Consider the following 21,437-nt stretch of genomic DNA (forward strand, 5'->3'; position numbering starts at 1 on the left):
AATTCTACCCTCACATCCACCAGGACCTCCTGCAGCTGTAGAGGGTTTGTGTGGCAGCCCCTCCAACTCCAGGTGGACCACCACCCCGACTGCAGAGAAGTCCTCTATCAGCCTCCCTGGGTACCGCTCAGTCCGACTGATATGACCTATTTGTCATAATGTGGATTAGGGTTCAGATGTAATGTGATCTTTGTCTCCCTCTAGCTGTGAGATTCAATACCAGGACTCAGTCGACAGCGCCATCAACTGCAACATCTCCACCGACCAGTAAGAGCTGAGCCATGAACACCCTCGTCTTGTCATGTCATATAAGCAGCGTTGTTTCTGCAAGATCAACCAATGTAACACGGAAAACTCTTCCCTCTGAACAGCTGTAATCTCATGAGGCAGCCTCCCTTCTCCGCCTGTCACGAGCACACAGACCCAGAGCCGTACATCAGCGCCTGCACACACACTCTGTGCAGATACCCGTTAGTGGATGGGGTCGACTGCCACTTTTTGGAGGCTTACGCCAAGACCTGCAGCCTGGAAGCCAACGTGACCCTGGAGGACTGGAGGTCAACTACTGGCTGCTGTAAGATTCTCTATTTCCATTCGAGGATATTGCACTGGAACTCGTGCAGTCAAGCAGACATATTTGATCAAATGTATCCTAAAAGTAACCAGAAGCCAAGGCTCCCTAATAAAATGGGAAAATAGTAAAGAAGCAGAGAAATGAATGAAGTTAATTTAAAAGTAAATCATTGTGTGTGTGTGTGTGTGTGTGTGTGTGTGTGTGTGTGTGTGTGTGTGTGTGTGTGTGTGTGTGTGTGTGTGTGTGTGTGTGTGTGTGTGTGTGTGTGTGTGTGTGTGTGTGTGTGTGTGTGTGTGTGTGTGTGTGTGCAGCCCCCCCACCTCTCTGTCAGCAGCCCTGCAGTGATCATGAGTTCTGTGGAGAGGTTCACGGTTCGACCCGCTGCTTCTGTCGGGCTCTGTTCGCCTCCAAGTACAAAGCCACCAAGTCTTTAGGTACGGAGCATATCACACCGTTTCCTCTGCTTGCACTGGTCTGAATTAGGGATTTGGTTATTTACCACCAGCCTGCTGCTAACAGCTGTTTTGATGCTGAGCTCTGCCAGAAATAACATATTGTTTAGTGTGGAATTTAGAAACAGCTTTCATTATAGTGCCAAATACATTCTGTCAGTAACTCCACTACCCGTTATAGTCCATGTTGAAGTGTCGGTGTGTCGTTGAAGTGTCGGTGTGTCGTTGAAATGTCGGTGTGTCGTTGAAGTGTCGGTGTGTCGTTAAAGTGCCGGTGTGTCGTTGAAGTGTCGGTGTGTCGTTGAATTGTCGGTGTGTCGTTGAAGTGTCGTTGTGTTGCAGGCGATCCCACGGTCTGCAGGCAGAACTCGGCCTCTGTGGTTCTGGCTGGATGTCTGCTGGACGACAAAGGCATCGACTTCTCCACCTTACAGCTCAAAGACCCCAGCTGCAAGGGCCACATGGACCCCCAGAGCCACCTGGTGACCTTCAGGTTCAACAACAGCGCCCCCTGCGGGACGGAGGTCATGGTGCGTGGTTAACACTTCCTCTAGACTCATGGCGGGTTATCTTCAGAGCGTTTTTGGGCAAACGAGAAGCATTTAAAGCTGCTTTAACTGAGTCCTGTTCAGTTGGTTATTGACACAGCACTCAGAATAGTGATGTGTCGGTCGCGAACGAGCCGATTCTTTTGAACGGCTCTTTGGTACGAACGAGGGGAACCGAGTCGTACTTGGTGAGAGCCGTTCTTGTTATCGTTCAATCGTTGGTCCGCACTCACTGCCTGCCAAAATCCACTCACCTTTTAAAAAGCTTGATTTTGTTCCCCAAACGTATTCTGTGAAGACCCGCCCCTACTCTGATTGGTAGGTTTCAGCACGAGGAGTGAGATGGGGTTGGTCTTAACGGAGAGAGAAGTCATAACAAGTGGTACAGGACAGGTAGACGACGTGTTTTTCGGATGGAAAATGAGCCAAACGCGAAAACGCAGCAGCATTTGGATTCACTTCAACCAAAACCCAGGCAGTGATAAAGCGCACCATTTGTAAAGGCAAAATATCCTTTAAAGCAGGGTCAACAAATAATCTCCATCGCCACTTAAAAACACACTATCTAATATTAAGAGTTGCGTGAATTTCATTCAAGGCAAGGCAACTTTATTTACTTAACACATACAGAGGGTAAATTCAAAGTACATTCACTGACATGAATGACATGGATATGGCGCCACCTTGTGTCATGTTTACAATGCCGATTATTGACATTAGGTCTGGCAATACAGTCAATCATTATTCTGGTGATTATTTCGCAGATAAACCTAGTAACCCCGCCCCCTTTTAAAAAACGGCTCTTTTGAACGGCTCTTTTGAACGGCTCTTTGAAAGGAACGGAGCCATAAGATCCGGCTCCCTTCAAAGAGCCATAATTCCCATCACTAACTCAGAAGAGCTGGAAGGTTGTTCTGCCTCTTTATGATCGATGGAAGGGAAGGCACAGGCTTCAGTCACCCTGTTTAACTTTAATTAAATACTGGGAGAGCATCTCCTCTAGTTCCCTTTATTGATTATAGACCATGTGATTTATGACCTGGATGGTTTGGACTGTGAACTCCAACACTGACCGTTCTCTGCCAGGATGGAACCGTCAGCAGTGAGCACTGGAATAATGTGGCCGTTAAATGAACTCATTTTCTGTCACATTGCAGAGAAACAACAGCCAGATCGTCTTCAAGAACTCCATCATGTTCTCGAACAGCTCATCAGGCGGAGTCATCACCCGCAGAGACCAGTTCCAGATCGACTTCTCCTGCAAGTACACACAGCCAGGGGTCAGGAGTGTGTACTTCAGGATCAAAGAGAGGTGAGCGTCACCTGGTCCTTAACCTGTTAAGCCCGAGAGACCCCGGTACCGGGGCACTGCCTCAACATCTTGCAGGAAACAGTGTCTGAGGGCATGTTCATTTAATAAAACTATGAATGTTTTATATCCATGTAACGGGAAGAAACTCATCTAACTGATCATTTTAATTTTTTTTTCAAAAGAAAACCCACAATGCTAACACTGAGCCTCTGAATTAGCAACGAGCGAAGAATGCTAACACCTTACTGCACGGAAAATCACTCACAAAATCTTATTATTTATCATTTCACCACATCCAACACATCGTTTCACATCGTGAGGTGACACAGAATCTAACGACACCGACATTACCACTGAATTATACGTATTTGTGACGTTATAAGCAAAAATGGACATCAAAACAGGTGACGCTAGGTAGCTAAAAATGCTAACATTTTTACCTTGGCTCTGTAGTCTCTCCAAAGTGGTCTTCAATGGCATTAAAATGATAAAAACGCTGCTGAAGTTAATCCATAGGTTAATCTAATGTGTCTGTGTCCCTTTGAAATGATTTCTGATAATCCATAAGCATTAAAACTGCTTTTCCGTTTCCAGATGTCAAAGCTAGAGATAGGTCCACTCTGATGGAAAATTACATGCGCGAAGCCCCCACCTCTTCTCTTCACAATGTGTGTGTGGGGGACTCCCCCTTCGATTATATTGGCTCTAACGGTCAGAAAGAGGTGTCAACCACCAAAATTGAGCAAGGGGGGCCAGAGATATGGAAAATCTACCCAAATGACCCCAGAAGTGGTTTCTTTTTGCTAAATCTCTCTAAAAAGGTCAAATGTCACTTGTTTTGCATCAATCTTGATACAGGGTACTTATTATATGTTGTACTTTGGATTCCTAATGCTTTTAGTCTACTAACCCATCATCCAAGGGTAGTTTTCACTATAAGTAAAAAAGAATTTTTGGACGGACACTATAATTTACAGTTTTTTACTATGTAAAATCTGAATTTTCTTTAAAATAAAAAACATCTATATTGATTCTGACTTTTCTACATCCAACTCACAGGTTTATCATTACTTTGAGAAAAAAGATTATTAATTTAACCCTTTTAGAAGGGAAGATATGGTCATTTGTTCTGGGAATGTCATTTTCGAGCCTGAGACCTGAAAAACAGGCTCAGGGCTTAACAGGTTAATGTACCACAGATCCAAGCGTCACACTGATAAACTGTGTGTGTGTGTGTGTGTGTGTGTGTGTGTGTGTGTGTGTGTGTGTGTGTGTGTGTGTGTGTGTGTGTGTGTGTGTGTGTGTGTGTGTGTGTGTGTGTGTGTGTGGTCAGGAGTGTGTCCTTCAGGATCAAAGAGAGGTGAGCGTCACCTGGTCCTTAACCTGTTAAGCCCGAGAGACCCCGGTACCGGGGCACTGCCTCAACATCTTGCAGGAAACAGTGTCTGAGGGCATGTTCATTTAATAAAACTATGAATGTTTTATATCCATGTAACGGGAAGAAACTCATCTAACTGATCATTTTAATTTTTTTTTCAAAAGAAAACCCACAATGCTAACACTGAGCCTCTGAATTAGCAACGAGCGAAAAATGCTAACACCTTACTGCACGGAAAATCACTCACAAAATCTTATTATTTATCATTTCACCACATCCAACACATCGTTTCACATCGTGAGGTGACACAGAATCTAACGACACCGACATTACCACTGAATTATACGTATTTGTGATGTTATAAGCAAAAACGGATATCAAAACAGGTGACGCTAGGTAGCTAAAAATGCTAACATTTTTACCTTGGCTCTGTAATCTCTCCAAAGTGGTCTTCAATGGCATTAAAACGATAAAAACGCTGCTGAAGTTAATCCATAGGTTAATCCAATGTGTCTGTGTCCCTTTGAAATGATTTCTGATAATCCATAAGCATTAAAACTGCTTTTCCGTTTCCAGATGTCAAAGCTAGAGATAGGTCCACTCTGATGGAAAATTACATGCGCGAAGCCCCCACCTCTTCTCTTCACAATGTGTGTGTGGGGGACTCCCCCTTCGATTCTATTGGCTCTAACGGTCAGAAAGAGGTGTCAACCACCAAAATTGAGCAAGGGGGGCCAGAGATATGGAAAATCTACCCAAATGACCCCAGAAGTGGTTTCTTTTTGCTAAATCTCTCTAAAAAGGTCAAATGTCACTTGTTTTGCATCAATCTTGATACATGGTACTTATTATATGTTGTACTTTGGATTCCTAATGCTTTTAGTCTACTAACCCATCATCCAAGGGTAGTTTTCACTATAAGTAAAAAATAATTTACAGTTTTTTACTATGTAAAATCTGAATTTTCTTTAAAATAAAAAACATCTATATTGATTCTGACTTTTCTACATCCAACTCACAGGTTTATCATTACTTTGAGAAAAAAGATTATTAATTTAATCCTTTTAGAAGGGAAGATATGGTCGTTTGTTCTGGGAATGTCATTTTCGAGCCTGAGACCTGAAAAACAGGCTCAGGGCTTAACAGGTTAATGTACCACAGATCCAAGCGTCACACTGATAAACTGTGTGTGTGTGTGTGTGTGTGTGTGTGTGTGTGTGTGTGTGTGTGTGTGTGTGTGTGTGTGTATGTGTGTGTGTGTGTGTGTGTGTGTGTGTGTGTGTGTGTGTGTGTATGTGTGTGTGTGTGTGTGTGTGTGTGTGTGTGTTTGTGTGTGTGTGTGTGTGCAGCTCTGTAGTGCAGCACATCGTATCTGAAGAGTGGAGCTACACTCTGACGATGAGCTCCTTCAGTGACGCCGGCCTCCTGCAGCCGGTCGGCCCAAGCACGGAGATCCTGCTGAACCAGAAGGTCTGGCTGCAGCTGGAGGCGTTGGGGCTGGACGCCAACATGGTCACCATGGTGACAGACTCCTGCTGGGCAACCAATCAGGCATCACCTGACGGTAATCTGCGATATTACCTCATCATCAACGGGTGAGGAAACAAACTCTGACTGTTAGAACAAAATAAACTCTGACTGTTAGAACAAAATAAACTCTGACTGTTCGAACAAAATAAACTCTGAGACTTCATCTTGTGTATTTCCTGTCTCCGGGCAGATGTCCGAACCCTGCTGATGATACGGTGCAAATGCAGGGAAACGGACAGGGAACGTCCAGCGTTTTCTCCTTCAACATGTTCGAGTTCTCTGGAGGAAGCAGTGAAATCTACCTGCACTGCAAACTGGAGCTGTGCCCCACACAGGGCCAGGCCTGCACTCCGGTACACACAGAGTACTAATACACAGAGTACTAATACACAGAGTACTAATACACAGAGTACACATACACAGAGTACTAATACACAGAGTACTAATACACAGAGTACACAGAGTACTAATACACTGATACTAATACACAGAGTACTAACACACAGAGTACTAATACACAGAGTACTAATACACAGAGTACTAACACACAGAGTACTAAAACACAGAGTACTAACACACAGAGTACTAACACACAGAGTACTAATAAACAGAGTACTAATACACAAAGTACTAACACACAGAGTACTAATAAACAGAGTACTAATACACCTGTGAGAAGTTATAGTAAATACTGTGGGTGTTTCTCAATCGCGAGTACGCTTGCTTGGTAGCACATGTCTGCCGAGCATCTTGCTTCAGAAGCGAGTCAAGAATACTTCCTGACATTCGGAAAACAAAGAGAGGAACACGCTAGCAAGTGTGCAGGTGTGCGTCATATGAGAGGCCTCGCCTTACATCTTCCGCCACAGATTTGGGGAAATTGGTCCGTGCGCAAAGCATTGTGGGGATTTTAAGACCGCGAAGTCTACTCATGTGCACACTCGATATTTCTCCAAACGGGGTACGCCGGGCTCGGTAGATTTCCAAGTATGCTGGAGATTGGAACAGTACTTCGGCGGCACTCGATGACGTAGTATGCTTGAAATAGTGGTTCTGGAGCAGCTTTACTCGCGATTGAGAAACACCCAGAATACTTACACACAGAGTAAAGCTAACTTCCTGTCTGTGAAGCTAACTTCCTGTCTGTGAAGCTAACTTCCTGTCTGTGTACAGAGCTGTAGGGGGGCAGCTCGCAGGAGGCACAGATCTGCTAAACACTCTGATGGGAACGCGGCCATCATCACTATGGGATGGAGTAACTGAAGAGCTTTGCATGGTAGGCAGCTCCTTCATTTGTTCTTCCTAACGAGTTCCTTGATTAACACAATGTTTAACGAGTTCCTTGATGAACACGATGTTTAACGAGTTCCTTGATGAACACGATGTTTAACGAGTTCCTTGATTAACACGATGTTTAACGAGTTCCTTGATTAACACAATGTTTAACGAGTTCCTTGATTAACACGATGTTTAATGAGTTCCTTGATGAACACGATGTTTAACGAGTTCCTTGATGAACACAAAGCAGCAAAGTATAAACCATGACTCAGCAGTGTCTCTGTGTTCTCAGCTGATTCCTGACGGTGGAAATGAAGGTCTTGTTGCTGTGAAACTGAGCCGGCACATTATCTGAGATTATTCCTGAGGACTCCAGTTATTCTGAGTTTTAACTTCTTTATGATGTGGGGGAAATAATCAAAAGGGGTTCTTTTACTATGTGCACTAGTATATATATATATATATATATATATATATATATATATATATATATATATATATATATATATATATAATTTCTTCTTTAATATACTGTCTGTTTGTAAATGTGCACAGCCTGAAAGCTACCTGAGTGTTAAAGAAGGGAAACAGGAAGTGAATGAGAACTGAAATGTGGATGACTACCCAGGAAGAGGATCAGATCAGATGTAATTCCTCAGAGCACGCTGTTGTACTTTTATTATGATTGTATTACTATGAGCAAAACATGTATTACTTTATTTAGTCCAATGATAATAAGATTGAGATATGTAACATCTTTAGGGGAATAATAGAAGTGAAGCATACAGCAGCATTACGCAACAACATCCCCTCCAATGAAACACACAGGATCAGCTGATACGAGGAACTCCTACACAACACAAGTCATTCAGTGAAAGATCACCTCTCTGCCATTAGACCCAGATTAGATGAGACGTATTGCCTGTCACTGCTGGCAACATCAGGACATATACGAGTACTGCTCAGATCAAATGACGGTATAGCCAAACATCGATGTATTATTTACAATGATCCCAATCCACAGCAACATGGTCTAAAACTCTACGCTCATTTGATATATTTGTTTTTCCAAGAATAAAATGAAGCGCAGATCAAAAATGAAAACACGAAGAAGCACAAAGCGTCTTAACTTGAGACGTTGTGAGTTTTAAAGAAGTGAATTATTATCAGACTTAAGTCATTCCCAATGGAGAGGTTGTTGCACGCTGTTGTACCTTTACTAGGGTTGTATTACTATGAGCCAAACATACTTTACTTTATTTAGTAATACATGGATTATATTTAGAAATGTAACATCTTAATATGTGTCCGATGAAGAAAAGTGATCAGAAAAGGGTTTTATTAGGATGATTTTATTACTATACGCAGAAAGGTTAGGGTTAGTCCACCAAGTGATGTGACGTATGAATACCATTCAGTCATTGAGCAATTATATCTATAAATGTAACAATTAGATTTAGAAATGTAACACCTTAGTGAAATAACAGAAGTGTCTAATGAAGGGTTTAGAGGGGTTCACTGGTATATATATATGTATATATATATAATTTATTCTTTAATATACTGTCTGCTTTTAAATGTGCACAGCCTGAAAGCTACCTGAGTGTTAAAGAAGGGAAACAGGAAGTGAATGAGAACTGAAATGTGGATGACTACCCAGGAAGAGGATCAGATCAGATGTAATTCCTCAGAGCACGCTGTTGTACCTTTATTGTGATTTTATTACTAATGGAACCAAAAACAATTAATAAAGTGAGTGGGAAAAAGAAACATGAGTCTCAGTCGTTTAGTCAATGAGTGTGCGCGTGTGTGTGTGTGTGTGTGTGTGTGTGTGTGTGTGTGTGTGTGTGTGTGTGTGTGTGTGTGTGTGTGTGTCTGTGTGTTAATGTTTGATCAGCACTGCCTATTTTTTTATTCGAGTTTGGGAAGATTCCGCTTGAAGTTAAGCACAAAATGGCGTCCGTCTGTTGTAAAAACGATCTCAAAGCTAGACAGTGCACTAAAATACATTTCTGCAAACTTTTGAGTAGAGAAATAAACAGGACAGTAACAGAATCTTGAATAATGTTTGATCAGCACTGCCTATTTTTTTAGTTTGATCCGAGTTTGGGAAGATTCCGCTTGAAGTTAAGCACAAAATGGCGTCCGTCTGTTGTAAGGCCAGAAATAAACAGTTGTAGAGCCGATGAAAGGGAGTCAGAGGCGGTGTGTTCAGTATGGAACTCCACACTTTATTATCCATTAGACAGAAGACAAGGTAAGTAACATCTGCTTGTTGCTACTCAAGCTAGCATGAATGACACCAAACCCGGTACCCTCACTAACGGGTCCGGGTTGCAACACAATAATCCCAACGGTGAATTATGTCCGTCCTTCGGGGCTCTGTGAGCGGGCAGAGAGAGGTGGATTTCCCCCTTGTCTCTCCTGGAGGTGTGAAATAAACAGAGTCCCACTGTTAGGGACACCTCTTGGAGGTCTCTAGGCTGTCCTCATGATGTGTCCTGGGTCTCTGAGACCCTGCTAACAGCAGTGAGTCTGCTGCCTGCGTTTAAACAGATTCACCAGTTTATAACATTACTTTAGCCCTGATCAGAGCCCTGTTTTCTGGGTAAGACAGTGAGGTGCTGTACCCTTTGTCTCTGGGTCTATGGGTCTCTGAGACCCTGCTAAAAGCAGTGACTCTACTGCCTGCATTTAAACAGATTCACCAGTTTATAACATTACTTTAGCCCTGATCAGAGCCCTGTTTTCTGGGTAAGACAGCAAGGTGCTGTACCCTGGGTCTCTGGGTCAATGGGTCTCTGAGACCCTGCTAAAAGCAGTGAGTCTGCTGCCTGCATTTAAACAGATTCACCAGTTTATAACATTACTTTAGCCCTGATCAGAGCCCTGTTTTCTGGGTAAGACAGTGAGGTGCTGTACCCTGGGTCTCTGGGTCAATGGGTCTCTGAGACCCTGCTAAAAGCAGTGAGTCTGCTGCCTGCGTTTAAACAGATTCACCAGTTTATAACATTACTTTAGCCCTGATCAGAGCCCTGTTTTCTGGGTAAGACAGTGAGGTGCTGTACCCTGGGTCTCTGGGTCTATGGGTCTCTGAGACCCTACTAACAGCAGTGATTCTGCTGCCTGCATTTAAACAGATTCACCAGTTTATAACATTACTTTAGCCCTGATCAGAGCCCTGTTTTCTGGGTAAGACAGCGAGGTGCTGTACCCTGGGTCTCTGGGTCTATGGGTCTCTGAGACCCTGCTAAAAGCAGTGACTCTGCTGCCTGCATTTAAACAGATTCACCAGTTTATAACATTCCTTTAGCCCTGATCAGAACCCTGTTTTCTGGGTAAGACAGCGAGGTGCTGTACCCTGGGTCTCTGGGTCTATGGGTCTCTGAAACCCTGCTAAAAGCAGTGACTCTGCTGCCTGCTTTTAAACAGATTCACCAGTTTATAACATTACTTTAGCCCTGATCAGAGCCCTGTTTTCTGGGTAAGACAGCGAGGTGCTGTACCCTGGGTCTCTGGGTCTATGGGTCTCTGAGACCCTGCTAAAAGTAGTGACTCTGCTGCCTGCATTTAAACAGATTCACCAGTTTATAACATTACTTTAGCCCTGATCAGAGCCCTGTTTTCTGGGCAAGACAGCGAGGTGCTGTACCCTGGGTCTCTGGGTATATGGGTCTCTGAGACCCTGCTAAAAGCAGTGACTCTGCTGCCTGCATTTAAACAGATTCACCAGTTTATAACATTACTTTAGCCCTGATCAGAGCCCTGTTTTCTGGGTAAGACAGCGATGTGCTGTACCCTGGGTCTCTGGGTCAATGGGTCTCTGAGACCCTGCTAAAAGCAGTGACTCTGCTGCCTGCATTTAAACAGATTCACCAGTTTATAACATTACTTTAGCCCTGATCAGAGCCCTGTTTTCTGGGTAAGACAGTGAGGTGCTGTACCCTGGGTCTCTGGGTCTATGGGTCTCTGAGACCCTGCTAACAGCAGTGATTCTGATGTTTTTAGCTCATTGTACATTTAACTAATTAAATATTATGAATATGTACATTATCCCGTCTATACTGACACATTTATGTCCATAACTCTGTATGTTTATTGAGTCCAATGTACAACGTCTAAAAACGACAATTGTGACTGAATTAAAACAGTTTGACAGCATTTTAACACTCATGTAGCCATGTTTGCAGCCCTGTTCCCTGGGTAACAATTGAATTACCCTCTCCTGTTGAATTAAAACATTTCCCACGGCTTTAAACACTAATATACCCATGATTCAGACAATTATTCCTGGGTAAATGTGTTATCTTTTCACCCTGGTCCTGAATTAAAACAGGTCCCCCGACTTTAAACACTAATGTACCCATATTTTGCCCACTTAATACTGGGTTAATATCTCATCTTTTCCCCCTGGGTGTGTGTGGCACCATCTGGTGGAACATTTGTGAATTACACTAGAATCCAAAACTTTAATGTTTTTTATCTTAGCGAAATAATGGTTTAATGACCCCAATGTAATGATCATTTATGATTCTGCAGATGTTGTCTACACGTGTATCACAACGGCTTATTTTTAGAGTGATTTGGAAAACTCGGTTAGCGAGGTTTATTTTTGTCAATATGAGATGCACTGTTTTCATGTCCCATGTACATATCTGTACATATGGCCTCACGCACTACCAACATATACTAACGGGGAGAAAAAAGATTATTAATTTAACCCTTTTAGAAGGGAAGATATGGTCATTTGTTCTGGGAATGTCATTTTCGAGCCTGAGACCTGAAAAACAGGCTCAGGGCTTAAGAGGTTAATGTCTTTTTGCTTCTAATTTGTTATTATTAGGGTCTGAGACCTAGGTCGGCGAAGACCCTATTGAAATCGGTTGTGCAGCGACCGATAAACCTTTGACCCCCGCAACACATGTGAAAACTCACCAAATGTGAAGAAGTGGTGCAACTTGCGATATGTAATTGGTTCCGGAACTTTGCGTAAAAAATTGCGTAGGCCACGCCCACTTCCGTTTTTAACGTAAACTCCCCCCACTTTAACTTTCACGTAAACGAACGAAACTCGCTACGCATATCTAGGGTGCGGAGACGAACAAAAAAGCCTCTTGGAGGGGTAAAAAATAACGTACAGGAAGTCGGCCATTTTGAATTTGGCGTCGAAAAAATGCGATTTAACGCATTTCTCGTACTCCGCGCAAAATCTATCTTCTCCCAGGGACTTTATCCGTACCACTCGAAATTCGTCGGGTAGCATCTCCAGACATGGGCAATTCAAAGTTATCACGAAAGTTTTTTTCTTTCGCACGCCGCAGCCGTGATTTGGCGCCAAAGTTCGCGTTCGCTCGATGCTAGGCCCATCAAAATTCTGGGATGTCATCATATGCCGTTTCCATGGCAACGCATCCCTCGCCAAAAAACACAATATTGTCTTAACTCAATGGAAAAGGTTCCAAACGGCACCAGACTTCAGATGACAGTTAATGGTCCAGCCCTCAACAGCTCTACGCCAATTATGGGATGTCATCATATGCCGTTTCCATGGCAACACATCCCTCGCCAAAAAACACAATGTTGTCTTAACTCAATTGAAAAGGTTCCAAACTGCACCAGACTTCAGATGATGGCTAATGGTCTGGCCCTCAACAGCTCTACGAGAAATCTGAGATCTCACCGTATGCCGTTTCCATGGCAACGCATCCCTCGCCATGAAACACAGTGTTATCTTAAGTCAATGGAAAATGATCCAAACTGTACCAGACTTCATATGATGGCTAATGGTCCGGCCCTCAACAGCTCTACGCCAATTATGGGATGTCATCATATGCCGTTTCCATGGCAACGCATCCCTCGCCAAAAAACACAATGTTGTCTTAAGCAGGGGCGTCGCCTGGACCTGAAAACATTCGGGGCTTAGCCCACAGTGGCGGCGGCACTACAGTGGAATATTCTACTGCAACTCTCCCCACACGCACACACACACAGTACACCCGCGACTGTTACAATGAAGGCTCGATAATCAGCTCATGGCATATAGGCAGGGGTAAAGTGGTATTTTTTATGAGTGGGGGGCTCACCTCCTCTAGGGGGTCCGGGGGGATGCTCCCCAAGGAAGATTTTTTTTTTAATATTGAAGTTAAATGCATCAATCTGGTGCACTTTGAGAGCAAAATGAAGAGATCTATGGATACCTCTCTCAACACCCATATGAAGCAGAACTGTAAACAGATTTACTTTTTCTTTATGGATATTTTACTAATCACTCCCCTTTTAAACTCTATTCTTGTTTTACTGCCATATAGTATTTCATAACTGTTTTTCCTTTATTCTCTTATTTTTTTTATAACTATAATGATCATATGAAGGTGTGCCGCGGAAATAATCTTTTGAATAATTTGTGACCAAACCGTTTGAGACCCACTGAGATAACTTAGACTAAAGTTATGTATCTAAACACTCAGAGAGTCCTTTAGCTCACCTGAGTCTCTCAGTCTGAGAGGAGAGGACTCTCCTCCAGCTTCTTGTGGAAACAGCTCCTTATGTCCATTAGTGCAGCTAGCAAACCAGATGCTAACAACACGGTCCATGCTGGCACCGGTCCCTCCATCCCCCTCTCTCCCTCTCTCTCTCTCTCACACTAAATGCGCTATTGCCGCACACACACAGAGCCGAGCTTGAATGACACAAGCACACGTTTATTTCCATGCAACTCTCTGATTGGTCTGGTGTCATGCCTCTGTTGCATTCACTGAACACGGGAAATTACAGTGCTGCCGTCCTCTTTTGTGTCATGATGAGGTTCACGTAAAGCACGGTTAATGTATTATATTATTGAGGGAGAATTGTTCGGGGCTAGAGAAAAAACATTCGGGGCTAAAGCCCCGGATGCCCAGGCCAGGCGACGCCACTGGTCTTAAGTTAATGGAAAATGATCCAAACTGCACCAGACTTCAGATGATGGCTACTAGTCCGGCCCTCAACACGGCCATGGCAACGCATCCCTCGCCGTTAAGCATGATATTGCTATAACTCCTGTGTAAATGGTAAAAAAGTGTTCAAACTTTACATGTGTGCTAACGGTACAGCCCTAAAGACATATATGTGTCAGTTTTGAGATTTCGTCAAATGCCGTTGCCATGGTAACAAAATGGTCGCCGTGAAACACGGTTTTCTCATAACTCCAGTTAACATGGTCCAAACGGCCCAGAACTTCACAGGTTTGATAACGATGCAGCCCTCAACACATCTAGGCATATTATGGGGTGTCATCAAATGCCGTTGCCATGGCGACAGATCACTCGCCATCAAACACAATGTTTATGATACTGTTGTAAATCCCATGTACGTTGTCCGATCGGCCTGAAACTTTCCACGTTTGCCAACGTTCGAGTCCTCGAGACACCTAGACACACACCTCGACGTGCGGACAACAGCCTGCGGAGCGTCGAAGACCCGCTCAACGCTGCTTGCAGCTTTAATTGTTATTATTATTATTATTATTATTATTATTATTATTAGGTGCCGCTTTCCACCTTCTTCTCCAGTAGGACTCAGATGAGGGTGTACTCTTATGTGTGGCTGTGAACAATTTTTTTTATTATGAAGGGCAGACCATCTATTTGTATTTTGTTTTTTGTTTTTTTTAGAAAGGGGCAGGTTATATAAGATTTTATTCTTCTCCCTGCTCCTTTTCGCTCAATGGTGTGTAGAGACATGTTTTGTTGGCAATTATTGTACATTTGGCTATGCGTACCATGAGCGGGACAAATAAAAATGAAATGAAATATCCCAACCTATCAGCTACTGTGGTGACTTGCACAGTGGAGCTTATCATGTTTGTTAGATAATGGGCCCTGCAGTCCCGCCACTTTGGATCAACAGGGACAGTGAGGGGGCTTAAAGTCTCTTGATACAATCTTGGCCCCCATTCGCTGTTCAATAAAGCACTATAAACAAGATTGGATAACACTGTGGTCATCATCTAGAAGTTAATAATGAAAAATAATCAAACTGAGTTCTTAGAAGTCCATTCAAACACATTCGACAGCTGTAGTAGATACTGTATCAGGTCACCATTGTCTTTAAATGCTTTCACACCTCAGGGGCAGATACGCCATGATTGTATCACAATATCATAGCTAATCACATCTCTGTGGTCTTGTATCTCATAGCATCTCTAGCTCTGATGTTTAGATCTAACTTTGAAAAGGGTGATGTTAGTTTCCCCTTTTTATGTTTGCATACAGCACACAAAAACAAACAGGTTTTGGACCAAACTTCTTCACAAAGACAGAAAAAAACATTTATGTGCATAGAAGATTTGGATATAAAAAGAGATTCAAGTAGAAACACAACACATATTCTGTAGTACCACCAAGGTACAAGACAGCATATGATACTTTATGAAGACTCCTGTACTTTTACTTAAGTAGGATTTTGAACACAGGCAATAATTGCTCATATTACTCATTAAAAAAAGTATCTTTGCATTGATGTTTGATACTTTTAATCACAGTAAGTCAAGGATCTGAGTACTATAACTACACAAACCATCGTAATTTAATTATTTATTTACTTTTTGTTCAATGGCAACTTTCTTTGGACATGCAGCTATCTGCAGTATTGTGATGGCTCATTTTTCTCCTTGACCTTTTTGAATATTTGAACACAAGCTTTCCCTACCTTTCCTTAGCAAACAGTTTTCAATTGTTTAGGATTAAGACTAAAGATTTAAGAAATACTTTATAAATCCACAAGGGGAAATTACATTTGTCCCAACCCTGACCCTTTTCACTCTGTTGTTATTGACATGACATCACACACATACTTTAACCACACTCTATTCATGTTTTGGTAGCCAAGTGCATATACTGGTATGATAATTATATTCTGATTCTGATTCTGATAACTGTTTGTTTTTAAAAAAAAATCACATGACTGAATGTTAACCAGGGTTTTCAGTCATTAACACTTTGGTTTAAAGCATCATACTCATTCTAAACAACTTTTTAAACTATTTATTGGAAGCTGTGGGGAATTAAAGCAGAAGACATGAGCAGAGAAGTATTTTGCGTTGGCTCTTTCCTGAACTTCAGTTTTTGGTGCTCCCATATCAACTGCTGAACTGGATGGTTAACTTTCTGCTGAGAAACATTTGACCTTTGTTATAACAAAATAAACAATCCATGGAATCACACGGCTAAAAATCGATAGTTCTCTTGCAGCTGCTGTGTTGCAATAATCAGATACACTTACACAAGATACAGAATTGTTGGGACACTAACACCCATACCATACATGTCAATCTGAATTAAAAGCTTGAAATAACACAAGATAAAGATTACACAAGATGATAAGTGAAAAACAAGTTAAGGTTTAGCAGCCGAAAGAAGTGAAACTTACTTACAGAACTTTGTGTGCCAAACCAGAAGTCATCATGCCAATGGCAATGATCTTGTTTTTGACTGATTCAACATGATGTTTTGTGTCAGAGAACAACAAACATGACATGGTTCTGTTACACGTTGGTAGCTTAAATACAAATACAAAATATTGAGATTATGCAAGGGAAGGCCATGTGGCAAGACCAACCTGGTCTCACCAGAATGCGTGACTCCACCACGACTCCTTAACACCGCAGTGCGTGGTGGAGTCACGAACTTTGCTACATTTACGTGTCTGCACCACGCAAACAACCCCAATGTAAAGTGAATGAGGCTCCTTTGTCCTTAACCCTAGCCCTGAACAGCTCTACGCCAATTATGGGATGTCATCATATGCCGTTGCCATGGTGACAGATTCCTCGCCATGAAACACAGTGTTGTCATAACTCGATGGAAAATGGTCCAAACTGCACCAGACTTCAGATGACAGTGAATGGTCCGGCCCTCAACACATCAATATGACAATAGTGAGTTTTCCTCAAAAGCTGTTGACATGGCAACGCATCCCTCGCCGTTAAGCACAATATTGCTATAACTCCTGTGTAAATGGTAAAAAGTGTTCAAATTTCCCATGTGTGCTAACCGTCAAGCCCTCGACACACATATATGTGTAAGTTTTGAGATTTCGTCAAATGTCGTTGCTATGGTAACAACATGGTCGCCGTGAAACACGGTTTTCTCATAACTCCAGTTAACATGCTCCAAACGGCCCAAAACGTCACAGGTTTGATAACGATGCAACCCCACAATGCTTTGCGCACGGACCAATTTCCCCAAATCTGTGGCGGAAGATGTAAGCGGGGCCTCTCATATGACGCACACCTGCACACTTGCTAGCGTGTTCCACACTTCGTTTTCCGAATGCCAGGAAGTATTCTTGCCTCGCTTCTGAAGCAAGATGCTCGGCAGACATGTGCTACCAAGCAAGCGTACTCGCGATTGAGAAACACCCCCTATCCGCTTTTAAGAGTGCGCTTAAGACCTTCCTTTTTGATAAAGCTTATAGTTAGGGCTGATTAGACTCAGCCCCTAGTTTAGCTGCTATAGGCTTAGTTTGTCGGGGGACACCTTACTTCTTCCTTCTCTCTGTCTGTACCTGTACTCTCATGTTCCGAATAACCCAGCTTCCTCAAATTTCTTTTTGGTGTATATCTACGCTGGGATCCTGAGTCGTGGCTGATCCTGTTGCTGTGGTCCTGAGTCCTGGATCATGAGCCCTGGATCGCGAGTCATGGCTGTGCCTGCTGCTGTCGTCCTGGATCATAAGTCCTGGATGGATATCCTTGTGGATTCATCTTCTTATTATAGACACATGCATTTCCAAACATTTGGACTACCTATGTTGTAAATGTATTGTTTTTTAAATTTACACACGGCATCTATTGCACGTCTGTCCGTCCTGGGAGAGGGATCCCTCCTCTGTTGCTCTCCCTGAGGTTTCTCCCATTTTTCCCTTTAAACTGTGGGTTTTCTACGGAAGTTTTTCCTTGTACGATGTGAGGGTCTAAGGACAGAGGGTGTCGTATTGTCATACTGATATTCTGTACAAACTGTGAAGTCCACTGAGACAAATGTAACATTTGTGATATTGGGCTATATAAATAAACATTGATTGATTGATCGATTGACACACACACACACACACACACACACACACACACACACACACACACTCACTCACACACACACACACTCTCACACACTCACACAAACACACACACACACACTCACACACTAACAGACAATATTAGTGAACATAGTACGTCTTGCCCTGTGGAACAACGTCGCTATTACACGTGTTCTTGTGAGACTGGGTTGGATATTTGCACATAGAGAAGGACCTTTGCACATGTGACCCCCCCAGGCTAAAGTGCTGCATGTGGATCCAGAATATATTTTTTAAATCCACCAAAAACATGAAATATCGGTAATGCAAGTTTTTTCTAAATGGATGTGTGTCTCTGAATGAGCCGACACCGACTGACACAGAGCGGGTCCTTCTGTGAGGGAGGGGCTGCCTTTTCATTACTGAACTTGTGTTACTCATCTCGTGGATTAAGCTCCCTGTTTGGTGTCACTGACCACCCCCCCCCCCCCCCCCCCCACGCACACACGCACACACACACTCAGAGTGCCGCTGCTACAAACTGATATTAAGAGGTCATTGAGATTGAAACCTTTAGCCTCAAAGCAAAGTATTTGCCCTGGGCTTGTCGGAGGCTGGAAAGTGTTCTGCAATGTACAAGACTGAGATGTTTTCAGGAATGTTTGCATCAGTCTTTAGGGGCTGGAAGAGAAGAAACAGCATAAAAGCAGACGCCAAACACACAGCGCCACATCAGAGCTGCACCTGCAGGACCAGGACTTCCAGGACCAGGACCAGGACCTAAACAGAAGCATAAGCTGCCCCAGACCTCCAGGACCTCCAGACGGTGAGTCTCCACTTATGTTTCTCCTCACGGTCCTGCATCTCCGTCAGGAAGCCTCCTGTGACTCGGTGCAGGGACCAGTCCCCTCAGAAACACAGAGAATCCTGAAGAGAGGTGCATGTGAATGCTGAATGCTGAGCTTTCTGAGTAACGTACGGGGAGCAGGTAGCAGCTGAAGTCTTACCAGTTTCTCCATTGACTTCTGAAGTGAAATGTGGATGAATTATGGTGAATATTATTCATAGCATTCCTAACTGAGATTAACGTTTTAATGTTTGAACTGAGTTTGTGGGTTGAAAATGTGGAAGCTCCACATGTTATGATGTACGCTTTCGTTTATAGTGTCGCGAATGTTTATCACTGAGTGTTGAGGAGGGCACAACTAGATTCAGTGTCTCCAGGACACCAAAAACGAGTGGTTGGTTGTGCATCTAGGATAAGTAATAAGGGAGTTATGAGTGAGTTTAAGTGCCGTTTTAGGTTACATTTTTTCGCTCGTGGTTAATTCAGAGGCTGAGTGCTAGCATTGTGGCATTCTTCCCGTTACATGGATATAACACATTCATAGTTTTATTCAATATTAAGATTCCTTAGACGTTGTTTCCTGCAAATGACGCGTTTATCCGCCCGGTACCGGGCGGAAGGTGCGTAACAGGTTAAGGTACAGAAAAGTGTACAGAAGACTAATAGAGGTAAAGACTTTTTTGCTGTAGAAGAACGTACATAGTAAAACTTAATAAGTTGTTGTAAATTAAAAAAAGTATGCAAACTCATTGCCTCACAATAACCAACTTAAAGGGGACCTATCATGCAAAATGCACTTTTGTACGTCTTTTATACATGAATATGTGTCCCCGGTGTTCCAGGGAACTCACCAAGTGTCAGAAAACACAACCCTCTCTATTTTCCTCCATACCCAAATCTCTAAAAAAGGGGCTGCAATGGATCTGATAAAAAATGATCCAGATTTGAACACTGTCCTGACGTCAGGACGGTGGCGCTACGGCTATTGGGCCAACTCCACCAATCAGGAGGAGACAGCCACGGCCATTGCCGTTCGAAAGCGCTGGAGACACTGTAGTACATATGCCAGGCCTGTAGGTGGTGCTGTTCTCACAGAATCAGCCCTTGCAAAAACAGAGCTAACATTTTTCAAATTGAGCGAAATGAGACATGGCTAAAATGCATGATCTGTTTGGTATTTTGAAAAAGAAAAAGTATAAATATGCCTTATATAGGTATGGTCCTACACTATATTATTCAAATATAGCATGATAGGTCCACTTTAAGTTAGTATGGTGAGTAGGAACAACTTGTTTATTAAGTACAAACACAACACTTTTAAGTTGTAAAAAAAACATTCATTGCATTAAGTTAAAGGTCACCTATCATGCTTTCATACATAAATATGTGTCCCGGTGTGTCAGGAGACTCACAAAGGGGCGTGGCCAGCAGCAGCTCGGGTACGTTGGAAGCTACTACTGACCCAGAATCAGCTCTTTAGTCACAGGCCTGAAATAGAGGGGGATGAGGCTGCATTGATCTGTTTGGGCTTTGGAGCAAAGCACTTCAGAGACATGTTTTTTATATCTCTGAAACCTATAATATATGCCTAAAAATAGTATAACAGGAGACCTTGAACATATACCAAACAGTTGGCTTTATTGCTAGGTTCATTTCAATAAATGAACAAAATGCACTTTAAACATGTCATGCAGGAGTAAGACAATGATTTAAGTAGGTACCTCCATATGATTATTGTGAATACATGATTAAAGGTTTGAAGTTACTCGTGCACAGTGCTGCCCCTGACAGAGTTGGCCCGTTCTTTACATAACGTGTGAAAGTGTGTTCATTGGATGACAATAGTGAAGCTGAGGGAAATGATTTCCAGATATGTGTTCAGTTAAATACCACCAGTACGTCTTCTTATCTCAATGTCTCAGTTTTGCTCACAGCCTCTTTGCATCACTAAACTGGTGACATCAGGGAATCAGTCAGGGAGCATTTGACGGGTTTAGAGAACATTGTTTTGAATCTTCAGGAAGTGTATGAACCACTTCCTGCCGAGGACCCTTCATTGTGTACGCTGTTAATGTGTGTTATCGTGCGTTAACCCGGTGTTTGTGCCTCTTCCTCTGTGCAGAGTCATGAAGCTGCTCCTCCTGCTGGCAGGTAAGCAGCATCGCAGGCTTCACTGTGACAAACAACATGTGTTTGAAAGGCATTATGAATGCATTTCAAAGTCAAGTCCTCTGTGCATAGAGTCACTGCGAGTGTGTAATAGCCCCGCACTACTCTACTGTCTTCTTTGTGCAAATAAAACAAGATAATGTTTGAATGATAGACTTTTAAAACATGAGCTCATCCATGAAATCAATATAAATCTGAACGGGTAGCTCTTATTCAACATTTTGATGGCTTCAGTTAATGAGGGGGTTAGCCTTCAACCACTTGTATTTATGAATGAAACAGAACCCAGATACC

At 42.8% G+C, this 21,437-nt stretch overlaps 1 protein-coding gene across 1 annotated transcript in view; it reads left to right on the forward strand.

The window, feature by feature from the left end:
* Positions 1-6,166, forward strand: part of LOC117469103 (alpha-tectorin-like) — a 37,083-nt gene extending 30,917 nt beyond the window's left edge. Inside the window, exons 10-17 of the mRNA XM_034113479.1 lie at positions 24-120; positions 205-267; positions 372-574; positions 886-1,008; positions 1,369-1,556; positions 2,732-2,886; positions 5,614-5,859; positions 5,985-6,166. Of these exons, the coding sequence (XP_033969370.1) occupies positions 24-120; positions 205-267; positions 372-574; positions 886-1,008; positions 1,369-1,556; positions 2,732-2,886; positions 5,614-5,859; positions 5,985-6,165 (1,256 nt within the window). The 3' untranslated portion in view covers position 6,166. The remainder of the gene's footprint in view (positions 1-23; positions 121-204; positions 268-371; positions 575-885; positions 1,009-1,368; positions 1,557-2,731; positions 2,887-5,613; positions 5,860-5,984) is intronic.
* The last annotated feature ends 15,271 nt before the right edge of the window (positions 6,167-21,437 follow it).

This window comes from Trematomus bernacchii, unplaced genomic scaffold (genome assembly GCF_902827165.1).
Source record: "Trematomus bernacchii unplaced genomic scaffold, fTreBer1.1, whole genome shotgun sequence".
Lineage (NCBI taxonomy): Eukaryota > Metazoa > Chordata > Actinopteri > Perciformes > Nototheniidae > Trematomus > Trematomus bernacchii.